General features: G+C 43.7%; 1 protein-coding gene across 1 annotated transcript; it reads left to right on the plus strand.

Moving 5' to 3' along the window:
• Positions 1-17: 17 nt before the first annotated feature.
• On the plus strand, positions 18-16,837 carry Dctn5 (dynactin subunit 5). The gene is made up of 6 exons (XM_051145174.1): positions 18-184; positions 1,154-1,222; positions 2,638-2,756; positions 6,402-6,513; positions 13,078-13,180; positions 16,611-16,837. The coding sequence occupies exons 1-6, from the start codon at positions 137-139 to the stop codon at positions 16,706-16,708; spliced, it is 549 nt and encodes a 182-aa protein (XP_051001131.1). The 5' UTR covers positions 18-136; the 3' UTR covers positions 16,709-16,837.
• Positions 16,838-17,402: the final 565 nt, after the last annotated feature.

Here is a 17,402-nt window from a genome sequence, read left to right on the forward strand (position 1 = left end):
GGCAGCCTAGAGGAGAGTCGAGCAGTCGATGAGAGTCTAGGGCCGGGATAGCGGAAGTGGACCGGCAGCCGGAAGTACCTGGAAGCACAGTCAACCTGAGTGTCTGACAGGATCCTGAGCTTCGGAGGAGGCAGCCATGGAGTTGGGCGAGCTTCTGTACAACAAGTCCGAGTACATCGAGACGGTGCGCGTGTGCTGACCCTGACCCTGCTGGCATCCCAGCAGCCCCTGCCCCCGTCCCTGCTCCACCCTCCCCTGCTCCCTCAGTCTTTTTTTGTGGGGGCGGGGAGGACGTAGAAACGCTTCGAGTTTCGTCTGATTTTGTATTTAGTCTGTGTGTGCATGGATGGATTAGGCTCTTTCCTCCATTCTCCCCCACCCTCGGCTCCCCGTGTGTCTGCATATATATGTATGTGTGTGCTTACACACGTACACCTGGTCTTCCTGTAGAAATAATGTCTTCCGGGGGAATACACAATACAGCCTGTTCGTCCTGATATTATTTACAGTTTCAGGCTTCTGGTCCTTTTAAAAATAATATGTCACAGTCTGCTAACATGCTAAGAGTGACTGTTTCTAATTGTCAACATGTGTAAAGTTCTGGAAGCAAAGCAAGTCCCACTATTGGGTTACCATCATTCTTTTCCTTTATGTCCTTACAACTCTGTGATCATAGGACACTAATTTTCCTCATTTAGGACTCCGAAACCGAGTGGGCCTTGAATGTGCATCTTTCCTTAGATACAAATACTGAATCCATTTCTTGAACTGTTAGTTCCTGATCCACCCTTGTTCTTTGGATATATTGGATTCGGTCTATCTTACATGTTTGGAGGCTGTGGATTAAAAATCAGGGTCTGTGCATGCTAGCCAGACACTCTTACCACTGAGCCATGTCTCTAATTCTCTCTCTCTCTCTCTGTGTGTGTGTGTGTGTGTGTGTGTGTGAATGTGATGGAGTTCTCACTTTGTAGTTTAGTCTAATCCCTGCCCAGAGCCAGACACTAGGGGTGCAGTACCACACTCATCCCTTATTCCATTTTTGACTGCACCCCATTTAAAGTAATTTTTTCTGCAATATGAGGTTTCTTGAAGGGATTTGTAGTCTAGAAATCCTCTCAGCATTTTACCACAGATTTCTGTTTGCTTTTAGGCATCTGGAAACAAAGTTAGTCGCCAATCTGTTTTGTGTGGAAGCCAGAACATCGTTCTCAATGGCAAGGTAAGGGACACAGGGGGCTGGAGAGATGGTTCAGTGGTTAAGAGCACTGACTGCTCTTCCAGAGGTCCTGAGTTCAAGTCCCAGCAACCACATGGTGGCTCATAACCATCTATAATGTGATCTGGTGCCCTCTTCTGGCCTGCAGGTGCATATGCAGGCAGAACACTGTGTACATCATAATAAATAAATAAACTTTTTAAAAAAGCTTAAAAAAAAAAAAAAAGGGACACAGGCAGCTCCAAGACGCCAGAACATTGTTCTCAATGGCAAGGTAAGGGACATGGGCAGCTCCGAGAGGCCAGAACATTGTTCTCAGTGGCAAGGTAAGGGACACGGGCAGCTCCGCGAGGCGTCACTTCGCCTGCTTCCACCATGCACCACGTTGTGAGGGTACATAAAAGGGTGCTATGCCTCCAATTTGTTGTACATTTCCAGTTCTCTTTTCTTTGTTTTATTTATTTATTTATTTTTCTCCAAATCATGTTTGTTGAATTGCACAAAAATGACTAAAGAGGAGAAGCCAGGAAATGAGAACGTGGCCCATTATATGGGAAATAAAGAAGTTTTAAGGAAGAGGGCTGGAGAGGGCAGCGCCAGTTAGATGGAGGGGGAAGTGGAAAGGGAGGGATTTTATCTGAACTGAACATGAACTTTTCTTGTCATTTTTTTTTTCAATGTTGTATTGAGATAGGATTTACACTGCATTAAATACTATGAATAAAAAAGTGGGAGTGGAGGGAAGGACCACAATGCTTTTATGCCTGAACAAAATACAATGGCAGGTTTTTCTGCTACTATATTGTGCCCAAGACCACTGGACACAAAACCTAAAGAAGTAATAAAATATTTTAAAACAGAAGTCAGGGAAATGCTTAACTGTAATCTCAGCACTTGGAAGCTGAGACAGGATGGTCACGCCAAGTTTCAGGTCACCTTTGGCTACATAGTGACAAAGTGGAGATGACATGACCAGTGGATGCTGACGGGATTATTACCGAGGGAGAATACAGACCTGTATTGCTAGAGCTTCTGACTGTTTTCCAAAACAAACCAGAAATGTGGCCACATACAGTAGCACAGCCTGTGTGGCAGCAGATAGGTCAATCTCTGACCAAGAACCCAAGGCTTGGAGGGCCTCAGATGAATCTAAGTGACTCAGAACAGATAGGTCAACCTGGTCTACATGCATTCTCAGTGTGTGTTCACTCGCTGAGTCATATTTGTGGAGTGTTAAGATCAAAGCTTATGATTAATTATAATGGAACGTAAGCCAGTTCTCCTGTCACCTTACAAGTATCGCTTTTTAGAACATTTGATGGCATGGACCATATCATAATGCTCAGTGTCCTGCTCACTATGTTTTATGTTACATTTAGGCCACACTGGTAATTTTTTAAGTGTATTTTCTTTTATAGACCATTATAATGAATGACTGTATCATCCGAGGAGACCTGGCAAACGTAAGAGTTGGACGTCACTGTGTTGTGAAAAGCCGTAGTGTCATAAGGCCACCATTCAAGAAATTCAGCAAAGGGTATGTGACTTAATTATGTATTTGCAGTCCTAGGCTCCATACTGTTCCTGGTCATGGTGCCCATGTATGTGTGTCTGGGTGTGTAATGAGAAGGCCTTTCCTGTTTGGGGGCACTGAATGAATGTCATTCTGAGTGTTTGTCACCTTGTTCATTGTTGGCTGTCAGAAGTAAGAGAGAGAGGAATAAAGCATAAATAGTAAAGCACCAGTAAGAGGGGAAAGCCATACCAGAATCAGATAATGCTGAGACATTTGGGTTTTTAATTTAAAATTAAAGAACTCTCAGGACTGTTGTAGCCTGTATAGTTTCTTGCACTGCAGGTCACGACCCTATATAATCACTGCATAACTGAATGTGGAGGGCTGTGGAAAAAACTGGCAACAAACAAAAGGTTTCTAAATATGTAGAAACCAAAAATTAATTCAAAATGAAATACAAAATGAGTCCAAAGTTTCTGGCAGTGCCTGCCCATGGTGCATCATCTGACACAGCTGCACCTCAGTTCTGCACACCGGCATGCACACTGCACGGCATGTGATGTCACGCAAGCCGCACCAGTGAATGCTGCCTGAATCACTTCCACTCAGGTTCGAACTACTTATGTTATACATTTTAATGTCTTTACTGCACATTCTCAGTTGTGCTATTAAAGAAACTATGGTTTAATTACTGAAAATAAACTTTCAATATTTTCCTACAGTCATTCCTTAACGTGTAACTATAACATTAGTGTATCTTTGGATTTTATCACATTAGAATGGCAGGTTTGGAGGTGGAGAGATGGCGCAGTAGTTACAGCACCACTGCTTTTGCAAAAGATCTGGGTGTCTTGCAGCTGCCTATTGCTCTGGTTCTAAGGGACAAGGCCTTTATTCTGCCCTCCTTGGAGTCTTACATGCGTAAGGCGAACACAAGCCCATGCAAGGAAGTACACATACACATATAAGACACATCTTTCCGAAAAAGATGGTTGGTTTTAACAATTGCTGTTCGAGTTTCATTAAAACAAAAAAATTAATCAGTGCATTTGGCTTGAGATTAGGACAGATTTTTCTAGTACTTTCTGAAATGGCTCTAAATATACTTGCCACTTTGTACCGCTCATCTGTGCAAAGTGGCTTTCTCAGCACTGATAATTATAAAATTGGAATATCAGTCAACCCTGAATAGCAGTGAAGATGCTCTGTTTTGTGTTAATAAATACCCAGGCAAGACTTAATTCTTTATGTAATAATAAATGAACACACCACAACATTTGCTTTTGTCTTTGATAATGGTAAAATTGTATGTATTCCAAAGTATTGTTTTAAAATAAATTTCTTTATGATTTACAAGATCGGACATATTCAGATCAGTATGGCCTTAGGCTTTTTGTGATCTGTTAGCAGTAAATATTTTTATGTGTTTGAGATAAATAAAGTGTAGTTCAGACTGGCCTTGAACCCCCTAATTTTTCTCACTCAGTCACCTAGCTGCTGGTGCTACAGGTGTGTGCCGTGACACTCAGCTTAACTGTTTCACTAGTAAACGTAGTCTATACACTTCTATATCTGGGTTCACATAAAAAGCAATTTCTTGGGTAAAAGGGTGTCAGGAAAAGAAAACGTTTAGGAAAACTTGCTGTAAACTATTGTATGATCAAGAAATTCACTGTTGCACAAAAGGGTGAGTCTTACAATACTAAAAATTAACAAAGTTCAAGTAAATCTTGAGTCTTGGAGGAATAGGTACTCTGATTTAGAATATATTCCTTGTAGAATAGGGCTGGAAAGAGTTAGTGCACAAATAGCTACTTTACTTCTTGTCTGGTCCACAGATTTAAAGTATGATCTAGGGGTTGGAGAGATGGGTGGCTCAGTGGTTAAGAGTGCTTACTGTTCTGTCAGAGGACCAGGTTCAGATCGCAGCATCCATATTAGGTCCCTTCTTTCCTCTATAGGAACCCAGAAACACACAAACACGTGCGCGCGCGCGCGCGCGCACACACACACACACACACACACACACACACACATAAGCCTTTAAAAAAGAAAACCATGGTTGGGCGGTGGTGGCGCATGCCTTTAGTCTCAGCACTAAAGGAGGCAGAAGCAGGTTATATCTCTGTGAGTTCAAGGCCAGCCTGGTTTACGAAGCAAGTCCAGGACAGCCAAGGCTACACAGAGAAACTCTGTTCAAAAAGCCAAAAAACAAACAAACAAAAAAACCCATGGCCTGATAAAGCCGGTTATAGAAACATTGTCACCGATGTGTGAGGAACGTTGAGAATGGGAATGATGCTGGCTGTCTGGGGGAAGCCTGGTGACTCCTACTCATCCTTAAAGTCTTGACTTAAGTGCAATCTGTTTTGTTTTGTTTTGGAGATTGAGTCTTACTGTGCAGCTCTGGCTATCCTGGAACTCACAGAAATGTACCTGCCTCTGCCTCACAAGTGCCGGGATTAAAGGCGTAAGCCACCTCATTTGACTTTAAATTCCACTCTCTACTAGGTTTTCCAAAGCCCCTGTGTAGGTAAAGTGTCTCTGTTATGTCCTGTCACAACCTTATATCACAGCTGCAACTAATTATATGTGTAGTCCATTACTTGATCTGTTTTCTTCTCTGGATTCTACACTCCTTATGCGACAGACCTCTTTCGCTCACATTGTGTCCCAGTTCCTGGCTGTGTGTCCAGCACACAGTGGAAGGAACTCAGCAAATATGGTAGATGTTAAAGCTTAAGAATGTGGGGAACTAAAACTTTTTTTCAGTGATCTGGGAGTATAGAGTACTTGTTAGCAAGCATAAGTCCCTGGATTCAGTCCCAGCGCCACAGGCGCAGGCTACGGTGGCACACAGCTGTAGTTCTCAGGCAAGAGGGCCAGATGGTCAAGGTTATCCTCTGCTACATAGCAAATTGAGGGCCAGCTGGGCTACATGAAACCTGTTCTCTGCCTAGCCTGCCTGTTTGTTTGTTTGTTTGTTTGTTTGTTTGTTTTTACTATCTGTCACACATCCAGACTGATAGCCTATGAACTTGTCAGTCCTGGAGACAGATGACGAAATATGTGGTCTGTGAAGTTTGTCAAAGAGAGCAGGGATGGCTCAGTACCCACGCGCGTTAGTTTGCTATGAGGATCCTACTCCTTCGGCTTTACTGTTCGCTTGCACAATTCCAATTGTGAGTCATTAGCCTGATTCCTTGGTTTCAATGTGTGGAGTTTCTATGACTTGAGGACTGTTTGCTTGCAAGGAATAGTCTTACTAAGCCTTGACAAAACTGAGGAGGGTCTGGTGCCTGCCTGAAATTCACTGCTCAGGAAGCTGAGTCAGGAGGATCAAGGAGTGGAGCCACCCTGGGTTATGTGACAGATGCCATGGCAACATAGGGAGAGTCTGTCTGGAAAGGCCAGACCTGGTGACAAGTGCCTGTAATCCCAGAGCTTGGGAGGCAGAGGCAAGAGGGTCTCAGTGAGTTTGAGGCCACTCTACATAGTGAGCTCCAGGGTAGGCAGGACTACAAAGAAAGGCCCTGTCTCAAAAAACCAAAGAGTGTATCTGTAAGTCAATAAGTAAGCATTGAGACTGTGATCTATGGTTCTGTAAGCCTTAACCCAAACTCCATCACCTTGACCTTTGCTTGTTTATCTTCTTTTTCTCTTTAGTGTTGCGTTCTTTCCTCTGCATATTGGGGATCATGTCTTTATCGAGGAAGACTGTGTGGTCAATGCTGCTCAGATCGGTTCTTATGTTCACGTTGGAAAGAACTGTGTGATTGTGAGTATATGACTCACTCAACCCAGCAGCTTCGTTTCCTCTCTGTCTTCCCCTTCCCACCCCTCTGTGGGACTCTGTCTCTGTGGCAGGGAGAGGAGTCATTTCCAGTTTCCTGGGGTTAAGTTTTTCTTAATGAATTTGGAGATTTTTTTGAAGCATTAGTAATGATGGCTAGTGAGCTGGGGAGCTAGCTCCCTGGTAGAGCCCTTATATAACTTGTATGAGACTCTGGATTTGACTCTTCAATGCTGCAAAGACACAAATACACACCCAAAATAAATCCCAGTCACAGTGGCTAGCCTTCACTGACCCTCTTCCTAGGTGTTAACTCTTTCCCTGCAGCTGAGGACATGGTGCAGATGGTAAAGCACCAGCCACAAGCAGAAGGAACTGAATCTGATCCCTAGAACCCAAGTAAAGGGCCTGGTGTGGTGTCACCCACTTGTAACCCCAGCATGGGAAGGCAGAAAAAGGCAGACCCCTGGGGACCACTGTCTGGCCAGCCGTCCTGCTTGCTAAGCACCAGAGCAGTGAGAGACCCTGTCTCACAGAAAACAAGATGGATGGTGCCTGAGGACTAACACTGGAGGTTGACATCTGGCCTCAGAATGAGTGTGCACATACATGTATCCTGATACGGACACATATGTACTCACACATAAATGTATACACACACACAAAACCCCCTTTTCCATCAGTTACTTCATTTCATATTCATAACCACATAAGGATGTTGATTCTGTTATTATTTCTGTTTGCTGATGAAAGGCTTGAGAACCATAGATATTAACGGAATTGACACAGGTAGTCAGTGTAAGAGCTAGGATTTAATTAGACATGCCATTTGAATAGCAGCGCTGCTGCATTGCCTCTTTTTTGCATCGGCTTATAAAACCTATAGTGTGAAAAGGATGAGGGATATAATGGGCAAATCACAGCTGAGGACAGTGGTAGCCTGGGCAGTTCAGGAGAGGCATTGTTGTGTGAGAGGATCAAGGTCTCCAAAGGCCACATTGTTAGGGACTGCAAGTAGTGCAGGGTGCAGATAGGCTCCTGTCAGTGGCACCTGAAAGACCCTGGTCCACAGAAGCAGAGGCATCAGAGCCAGGGTTTGGGTTTCTTGCTGTTTTGTAGATGAGGAAACAGGTGTTGGGGTTTCTGAGAATCATGTTCTAGTTGAGAGTGTTAATAACCAAGGTTTGCCTGCCTAAAGTCTAGAGATGTCTTCTGTATTTTAGATGTTAACGTGTCAAAACCCATGCAGTTCATGTTCTAGGAGCTGCAAAGACTCAGTATGGGTGCTCATTGTAGGGGGCTCATGTTGATGTGAAAACAGTTGTTAGCAGATTTTACTGAGATGGGGGAACAATCATTCTGCCACATGTTCTTGGTACAAAGGAATTCCTTAATGTGTGTAGAAAAAAGTTTTGTATAGCTCCATGTTAAAGAAAGGGGAATGCTAAAATGTTGATCTCAGCCAGGTGGTGGCGGCACACCCTTTAACCCTAGCACTCCGGGAGGCAGAGCCAGGCATCTCGTGAGTTTGAGGCCAGCCTGGTCTACAGAGCCAGTTCCAGGACAGCCAGGGCTACACAGAGAAACCCTATCTTGGGGGGAAACAGTTGATTTCAAATAGAAGAAAAGAGAATAGTGATTAAAGGAGAGAATAGAAGGAGATGAAATAAGGGCACTAAAATATAGCTAGGTGAAGAAGACATTCTAGTACACAGCACGGTAAAGTAGCCACAGTTCACAACAAGTTACTGAGTACTTATGGAGAGCCTGAAGAGGCATTTGAAGGCTCTAAATGTTAAGTGATAAGACAATCAAAATTCCAATTGCATTGATTTGATGAGCACATGTTATGTATATCACACTGTAACTTACAAATGCAAATAGCTATTTCCTACTGGTTATTACATACTGCTGCTAGACTGAACCCCTGGCCGTGGGTATGCCTGGCAGGCGTTCTGTCCTGACCTACATTTCTAACACTTAAAACACTTTTTTTTTTTAATTTTTAAGACAGGGTCTGCTAAGTTGCTTCAACTAACTTGAAACTTGCTATGTAGCCTAGACTGGCCTTGAACTTGTGACACTGCTGTCCCAGCATTCCAAGTAGCTGGGTTATATGTCTGTATATTCTGCTTTTTTACCTCTTTTCTGAATATCGTCTCATCATCATTCAGTGTGAGCAGTACTTGCTAAACCTTGACAAAATTTAAAGCCTTTTAGGCTTTAGAGTCTTAGCACTGTAGATTCTCAGAACTAAAGCCTAGCTGCCTCCATGGCACATAGACTTTCTAGAGCGCCCTGTGTGAGGTAATGATGGCTTGCTGTGGAAGCTGTAAATCAGAGTTGCCATGTGCCAGAAGGAAAGGCTTAGCAAGCAGCATCTTAGGCATTAGGGTACATCTGCTCTATGCTTGGCGCCTCCAGTCCTGGTGGCATTGCTGTTGATTTGGCTTTACATCCTGATTCCGGGGTGGGGACGCCAAGGCTCAGTGGTGCTGACCTGGCTTGCATTAAACTATCCAGGTCAGTGTAAAATGAGCAGCATAGCCACAGTTCCTGATTCCTCATTGGAGGAAGAATGAAGAAGCCTGTACCTCCCCAGCTAATACCAGTCCACTCATGTCTTAGAACTATCTGCATTCTTCATGTTGCTATGAAATGACCCCTATACTCAGAATGTTCCTGAAAGTCTCCAAGTATGCAGGGTCTAAGAGCGTGGGATGGCCAACTAGTGGACAAAGCAGGCTGCAGGTTGAGTATGGTGGCTGACGGTAGGTAGTGAGAAGATTCCTTCCCACTGTTTTTGTCTGTTTTAGGTTTTTTGTTTATTTGGGGTTTGTTGGTTTGTTTTGTTTTTCGAGGTAGAGTTTCTCTGTGTAGCCGTGGCTGCCTTGGACTTGCTTTCTAGACCATTCTGGCCTTGAACTCACCACAGTGATCTGCCTGCTTCTGCCTCCCTGAGTACTGGGATTACAAGCGCATGAGACAGCACCTGGCTGGGGTCTTTTTTAATTGGGACCAATTTGTAAATTTCTATTTGGCAAGAATGCTTCACATTTGATACTACAAACCCCTGGGGCCCCTCGACAACCAACAATGGAAATGCAGGGGCAACAAGGGAAGTAAGAAAATATAAATGGACTACGAAATGGACTGTTAATCTGGGAAGGAGAACAGTGACTCACTCAGTTATCCCTGCGTAGGCCCGTGCCCTCTGCTGGGAAGATGCTCCTGAGCAAGCTCCTGGCTGCCGTCCACTCCCACTGGTTTGTTTCTAGGGCCCCTGGTCTGTGGGTCCCAACACGGGAACACGCCATGCTTTACTTAGTCTTGGGGATTAGAAGTGTAGCTGTGACCACAGCCTTAGAGATGACATCACTTTCCTGGTCGCCGGGAGAGACAGACGGTTGATATCTTTGAAAATGCCATAGCTAGTTCCTGAATGAGAATTCCAGGGGAGAGTGAAGGACCTGTGACACACCAACTGCTGCCTGTCTTCTTGTCCATCCAGCTAGAGGCAGCGTAAGAGTTATGAAATTCATACACTGCACATAAGAGATTTAAATTTTTTATTTTTAGCCAGGAGTGGTGGTACATACTCTTAATTCTAGCACTTAGAGGAGCAGATAGAGGCAGGTAGATATCTGTGAGGCCAGCTTGGTCTACAAAGCAAGTTCCAGAACAACCACAGCTGTTACACAGAGAAACTCTGCCTCGAAAAACAAAAATGACAAAAAAATTTCTTTTCTCATGTGTATGAGTGTTTGCCTGCATGTATTGCATGCTTCCTTGATTGCTGCAGAGGTCAGAAGAGGATATAAGATTCGCTAGAACTGAAGACAGTTGTGAGCCACTTTGTGGGTACTGGGAATTGGACCTGGGTCCTTTGGAAGAGACTCCAGTGCTCTTAACTGCTAAGCCATCTGTAGCCCCTGGGTCTGATTTTTGTTTTGAGACAGGGTCTCATAAGAGATCTGCTTGCCTGTGTTTCCTACATGCTGGGATTAAAGTAGGCAGCTACATTTCCGGTGGTAGAAGCTTCTTTTTTTTTTTTTTTTTTTTTCCTCTCTCTCTTCTTCTTAGAGACAGGGTTTCTCTGGGTAGCTGTCCTGGACTCACTTTGTAGACCAGGCTGGCCTCAAACTCATAAAGATCCTCCTGCCTCTGCCTCATAAGTGCTGGCATACAGGCATGCACCACTGCACTCAGCTGGTAGAAGCTTTTTTAAAAATTCATTTAGGGAAGCTGGAGAGATGGCTCAGCAGTTAAGAGTTCTGGCTGTTCTTCCAGAGGACCTGAGTTCAATTCCCAGCACCCACATGACAGCTCACCTCTATCTGTAATTCCAACTTGAGGGCCTCCAAAGGCAGCAGACACTTGTGCATAGGTACATGGTGACAATAAGCAAATGCATACAAATAAATAAAATTTAGAGAATTTATTTGGCAGCATACTTTTTCTTCCAGAAGTACACATGGCTTAGATATTTAATAATCAGGAAACTTAAACATCCACGTTAAAGTATCTCAAATTTGGTAAATCTCTAAGCCTTAGTAGGTTAGCATTATTTTAGGATTTGTTTATGTTTCTACCTTCTTATCCATGTATTTTTCATGAAATCATCTAATCTCATTTCTCCTATCTGTGTTTTACTACTGAGATTTTTGTCAAAATGTTTTTTGGAATTTACAAGTCCTAGTAACGACAGCTAACAAGGGCTGGGAGATGACTCAGAGGGTAGTGGTTTCTGTGTGCAGCAAAGGATCTGCACTGAAATCTCTAGCACTCACATAAAAGCTGGGCATGGTGGCCCAGACCTGTAGCCCCAGTGCTGGAGAGAGGCAAAGACAGTGCTGCAGGCCACTGGCCAGGTCGTCTAGCTAGAGCAGTAAGCTCTAGGCCCAGTGAAAGACCCTGTCTCCAAGAATAAGGTTGAAAATCACCACTTTCCTGATAAAAACATGTGTTCTCTACTTGGGTATACATGGGTGAGTACACCAGTACACATGCACACACACAATCTAAAAAGATAGTTAATAAAGATTGAAACTTTGGCCAGGCAGTGGTGGCACAGGCCTTTAATCCCAGCATTTGGGAGGCAGAGGCAGGTAGATCTCTGAGTTCAAGGCCAGCCTGGTCTACGGAACGAGTGCCAGGATACAGAGAGAAACCCTGTCTTGAAAAACAAAAACAAACAACAACAAAAAGGAAAAGTTTGATCTCCTCATGAGTAGCCTTAGGCACAGGTTTAAACATAGCTTTTCCCTTAATCTGACAAATAAATGGGTTTTTCCATGCCATATTTCTTGCCTTTAAAATGCTGTGGATTATGGAAGAGTTGAAAAACTGGTAATACTGTATAAAGTTAAACATAAAGTTTAGTCCAGATATTCAAATAGCTATCTCCTGTGGAAAAACAAATTGACTAATACCTTCTACTTAAGAATATTTGTCAAGATTTTTTTCTTTTGGAATTGACAAGAGAATAGACAAGTAACCTATAAACTTTCAGGTGTCAACCAAATGTATTTGATTGGCTAATATAAACTGAGAGCCCAGAAGTAGATCCTAATTTCATGCTCACATGCTTCAAGGGTTCATCTGAGACCATGAAAACAAGCATTCATCCCTTTTCTCTTTCCTCTAGAGGTTATTTCCTGGCAAGGATGACATGCTGCTATGGGCAGCCAACCTGTCTTCCGGGAACTCTACTGGAAAGTGCTTCGTTTCCCTGTCATCCCAGCAGAAACCCAAGATTGAGGTTCATTAGAGTAGGTTGGTTCATATGCCGGTTCCGTAAACCAGTCACTGGTCAGGCATGGAGTCTGTGTAAGGCCTAGAGACAAAGCATGTGGACCAAGGTGGGTGTGGACAGGGCCCATTGCAAAAAGATTCTGTTACCTGAAGAAAAGGCATCAAAGCAACAGATGCCACTAGGTCAAATAGAAAAGAAAAACAGAACTCTCAGAAGACAAAGGCTTGCCTAATGTCTAATGCTTAAAATGGCCTGTATTATCTGTAGCACGCACACACACACATCCTTTACTTCTTGTCATATGTAATTTTGACTAAACTCCCTCTTATTTCCCTGGCCCCCTGTCTATAAGTTATCATGAATGCTAGATATGGTGGTGCATGCCAGTAATCCTAGTACTCTGGAGGTAGAAACACTTGGGTCTCTGAGTTCAAGGCCAGCCTGGTCAACATAGCAGATTCCAGGCCAAGTAGGGCTTCATTGATGAGACACTGTCTTAAAAGTATCATGAATAGAGATAATGTAGAATAGCTTTCCATACAGCACACCAATCAAGCTTTACTCCCATGCCTTTTTTTTTTAAGGATTGATTTATTTATGTAATGTGCTCTATCTGCATGTACACCTGCATGCCAGAAGAGGGCATCAGATCCCAGTAGATGGTTGTAACCTACCATGGGAATTGAACTCAGGACCTCTAGAAAAACAGATAGTGTTCTTAACCACTGAGCTATCTCTCCAGCCCTATACTCTCATGTCTTGATCAATGCCTATTAATAAGATTTTAATTTTAGGGGCGCCGATGTGTCTTGAAAGACTGCTGCAAAATTCTTGACAATACAGTATTACCTCCAGAAACTGTGGTCCCACCGTTCACCGTCTTCTCAGGCTGCCCAGGTAATGTTGATGTTAATATGTCTGTTTTAACATCCTTAAAACTGGGTTCCATCACTAAAGTAATATATAAGACTTCTGTTTCTGATACTTGGTTTAGCAACAAAATACCTAGAAAAGACACACGAATAAGTTGCTTTTGGTGAAGGTAGTATTTGGGGTTCTTTTTATTGTTGTTTTTTGTTTTTTGTTTTTGAGACAGAGGTCTCACTGTATAGCCTTGGCTGGCCTGGAACTTACTATGTAGACTAGGCTGCCCTTGAACTCAAAGAGATGCATGTCCCACCCTACTGCTGAGATTAAAGGCGACACAACCACACCCAGTGAAGAAACTCCATTTTGAATGAATAGTTGGATTCACAATAAAATTTTTTTTTAAAAAAGGGAATTATCAGAAATAGAGGAAATGAGACCCAGACTAGAACACTGAAGTGTTGAAAGTTGATTTCACAGTAGAGTGGTTTAAAATGTGGTACTTGGGTGGAAATAGGAGATAAAGCCTTAAATCCACATATGGTAGAGAGTCTTAAATATCTTTAAAAGGTTTCTCCTCAAGAAGGTTGCTATGTGGGCTGGAGAGATGGCTCAAGGCTTAAGAGCAGTGGCTGCTCTTCCATAGGATTTGAGTTCAATTCCTGGCACTCACATGGCAGCTCAGTTTTCTGTAACTGCAGCTCCAGGGGATTCAACTTTCTCTTCTGGGCCCTGCAGTAGCCAGGCATACACACAGTATACAGGCATACATGCAGGCCAAACACCTGTACATATAAAAATAAATAACATTTAAGGAGAAAAGGTTGTTATGGAATGAATCTGCTCAGCACATGGGAAGGACAAACAAGCACTCTCTCTTGGCCTGGGCTCTGAGTGAACAAAGGAGAAAGGAAATTTTCCTTACAGATCTGTGTGCTTCAGCTTTTTAATGTATTCAAGTTCTTTAGCGTCAACTTTTTATGGTCGTTGAACACTAATGACAGAAGACGGGGAAACCATCCTGATATTTCAGATGGAAATAAGAAGAGGCCCAGCTGCATGGGGCCATCCAGGTCTCTGTCTATGAGCTGGAAGTGGGCTGTTCTCACTGGCAAAGCCTTGTCCAGCACAAAGACCCTCATTTAGAGCCAGAGCTTCTTGCACCATGACAAGATGCTTCTGCTGTTCCTTTCCACTAGTTAGCCTCACAGGTAAATGCCAGCATTAGGGTGCTTTATTGGCACTTTCATCTTTGAGTTCAGGCATGCAGCTCTCAGGAAATCAGGCACATTTATGGAAAGCTACAGGAGATAAAATTGAGCCATGAAGCAAAAAGAAATGGACCCGAGATGGATCTTGACCAGAAGCCACAAGCTCAGATGTTCTTGCAGCCAGGCAGAGAGAGCTTGACTGAGCCATGGCTACCACAGCTGCCTGGTGTGGACCTGAGAGCATGAAGGCTGATGTTTAAGGAGCAGCTAAAACTGGGGTTGATGTAGTAGTTCTGAATTTTTAAAGTTGTCTAATTATTACCTAAAGATTAAATACTCTGAGGTTTAGGGGCTGGAAAGATGGCTCACTGGTAAAGAGTACTTGTTTCTCTTACAGAGGACCTGGGTTCAATTCATGACCCACAGCCATCCATAAATCTAGTTCCAAAAGATACAAACCCCTCCTCTGACTTCCCTTGGCAGCAGGCATGCATATGGTATAAAACATACATGCAGGTGAAGTATTCATGTACTTAAAAAAAAATTATGGGCCAGATGTAGTGGCTCACACCTTCAGTCCCAGCACTGGGGAAGTAGAGGCAGGCATATCTCTGTGAGTTCCGGGCCAGCTTGGTTTACATGGTGAATTCCAGGACTACGTTGTTTGTCTCGAACAAACAAACAAACAAAACAAAGCAAAAATACTGTGACGTTTAAGCACGTTTGCAGGCCTAACCAGCAGTTTTTATTTGTAGAGTCTATGAGAATTTTGTGAGGTTTTCTTTTTTCCTTCTGGATACTCAGCGCACTTTGTAAATATGTAAAATATGTAGCTATGTTTCTATGTTTAAGTGGATAATATAGGTATTTGAAGTGCACCTATGTAAGTGCAATCAAACTCTCTACTACTCTGTACTGCCTGGAAACTACTTTTTATTAGCAATCCTCCTGGAGCAGCTTTTCAGGTGGCATATAAAACCTCCACCATCCCTCTCAAGGGTTACAGGTTTCACACATGCATAGGTGGATTTACCACAAAGCATCAACTCAGTCCCATAATATAATGGGTCATTAGAAGCTGTACCTGGGCACTATTAGAAACTGCTCTCCTGACATTCTTTTACATGTATTGTATAATTGGGCAGAGTTATCTCTGACATAATTCTTAGAAGTTGACTTATAAGCCACAGAGTATGAACGTTGAAAATTGTGCTGACTTTTTATTTTATGTGTATGTGTCTTTGCCTGCATATAAATAAATCTACACTACATGCGTGCAGCACCCAGACCCAGAGTTACACATGGTTGTTAGCTGCCATGTGGGAGCTGGGACTGAACCTAGGACTCCTGCAAGAACAGTCAGTGCTCTTAACTGCCAAGGCATCTCTCCAGCCGTTTTGCTACCAGCTTTTTGTTTTGTTTTTTGTTTTTTTGAGACAGGGTTTCTCTGTGTAGCCTTGGCTGTCCTAGACTTGCTTTGTAGACCAGATTGGCCTTGAACTCACAGCGATCTGCCTGCCTCTGCCTCCCGAGTGCTGGGATTAAAGGTGTGCGTCACCATGTCTGGCTCTTGCCAGCTATTTTTAAAGCGCCCTTCAAAACATCTGCATGAGTAGAGACAGTAGCTCAGAGTACCTCTGTTCCAGAAATTATTTTTGTTGCTGTTTTTGAGACAGGGTTTCTCTGGGTAGCCCTGGCTATCCTGGAACTCCCATGGTAGACCAGGCTGGCCTTGAAGACAAAGATCTGCCTGCCTCTGGGATTAAAGGCATGTGCCACCACACCCTGAAATCCTCAACCACGGTTGTTCCATCATGGGCCATTCTGCTGTTGCCCTTTGATCCCTCCCCACCTAGTATCGTTGCTTTGGTGGACTGAGTTGCACTTTAGGAATGGCGGACACTTCCTCCCTCAGGGATAAGGATATGGCTCAGTGGGGTTCACACTGGAATCCTGGGTGGAAAGCCCTTATGGGAAACAACCCACACCAGTCAGAGGTGCCTTCTCTCTTTGGCTCTTGTAAACATGCTCTGACCTCCTCCAACTGGAATTTGTGTCTTCATTTGGAGACCTATAGTGTTTATTTCCCAAACACAAACTCAGACCTTTCAGAAGATGTATGTAGTCACCAGTCTTGCCAGTCTAAAGACGGCTGACCTCAAAGTTAGTGCAAAAGTCTGTAGACTGCACAAAGGGCAGGGCCGCAGGCCTCCCTGGCTCCCTTGCTGACTGGGCCTCTCTCTCCTCAGGACTCTTCTCAGGGGAGCTCCCAGAGTGCACACAGGAGCTGATGATTGATGTCACCAAGAGCTACTACCAGAAGTTTCTGCCCCTAACACAAGTGTAATGTCTTTGCTTCAGATCTTGAATTCTTTTGAACTCTACGATGAACTTGGAGATAAAGAAAGCAGTCAGGGACTACAAGAGCCATCGTGTGTTTTTGGCAACTTGTACTTTCTTTTCTTTTCTTTTTAATTTAAAATTTTCAATCCTCCAAGGCTCTGAGCATTTAAGAATTAAATAAGAAGGCTGAAGTGATGGTTCAGTGGTTAAGAGCACTGACTGCTCTTCCAGACGTCCCGGGTTCAGTTCCCAGCACCCACATGGCCCCACAGCTCTAACTCCAGTTCCAGGATCTGATGAGTCTCTGGCTTCCATGAGCACCAGACATACATTTGGTAAAGACATACATGCAGCCAAAATATCCCTTCACATAAAATAATGAACTTATTTTAATAAGAGAACATCTGGAGGAGTTGTCTTTACAATCTGTCAGCAGTCACCACACCATTGTCTGAGGACATAAGGTTTGCTCCTAAAACTCCAGCCCTGTGGTCCTGCAGATGGCTGGAACCTGGCTGTCGTGGGCCTGCAGAGCAATAGCACCCACCCAGCACGGGGTCACATGGCCCAGCTACTGCTCACAACCATGGCCTCACCCCACTTCGCACTGCCCACACAGATGACACTCCACTTCCCTGCTGCTACCATGGGACCAGTGGCCACAATTTCTCATACACTAGGGAAAGGGTGATTTCAGA

This window comes from Acomys russatus, chromosome 5 (genome assembly GCF_903995435.1).
Source record: "Acomys russatus chromosome 5, mAcoRus1.1, whole genome shotgun sequence".
In the NCBI taxonomy this organism is placed as follows: Eukaryota; Metazoa; Chordata; class Mammalia; order Rodentia; family Muridae; genus Acomys; species Acomys russatus.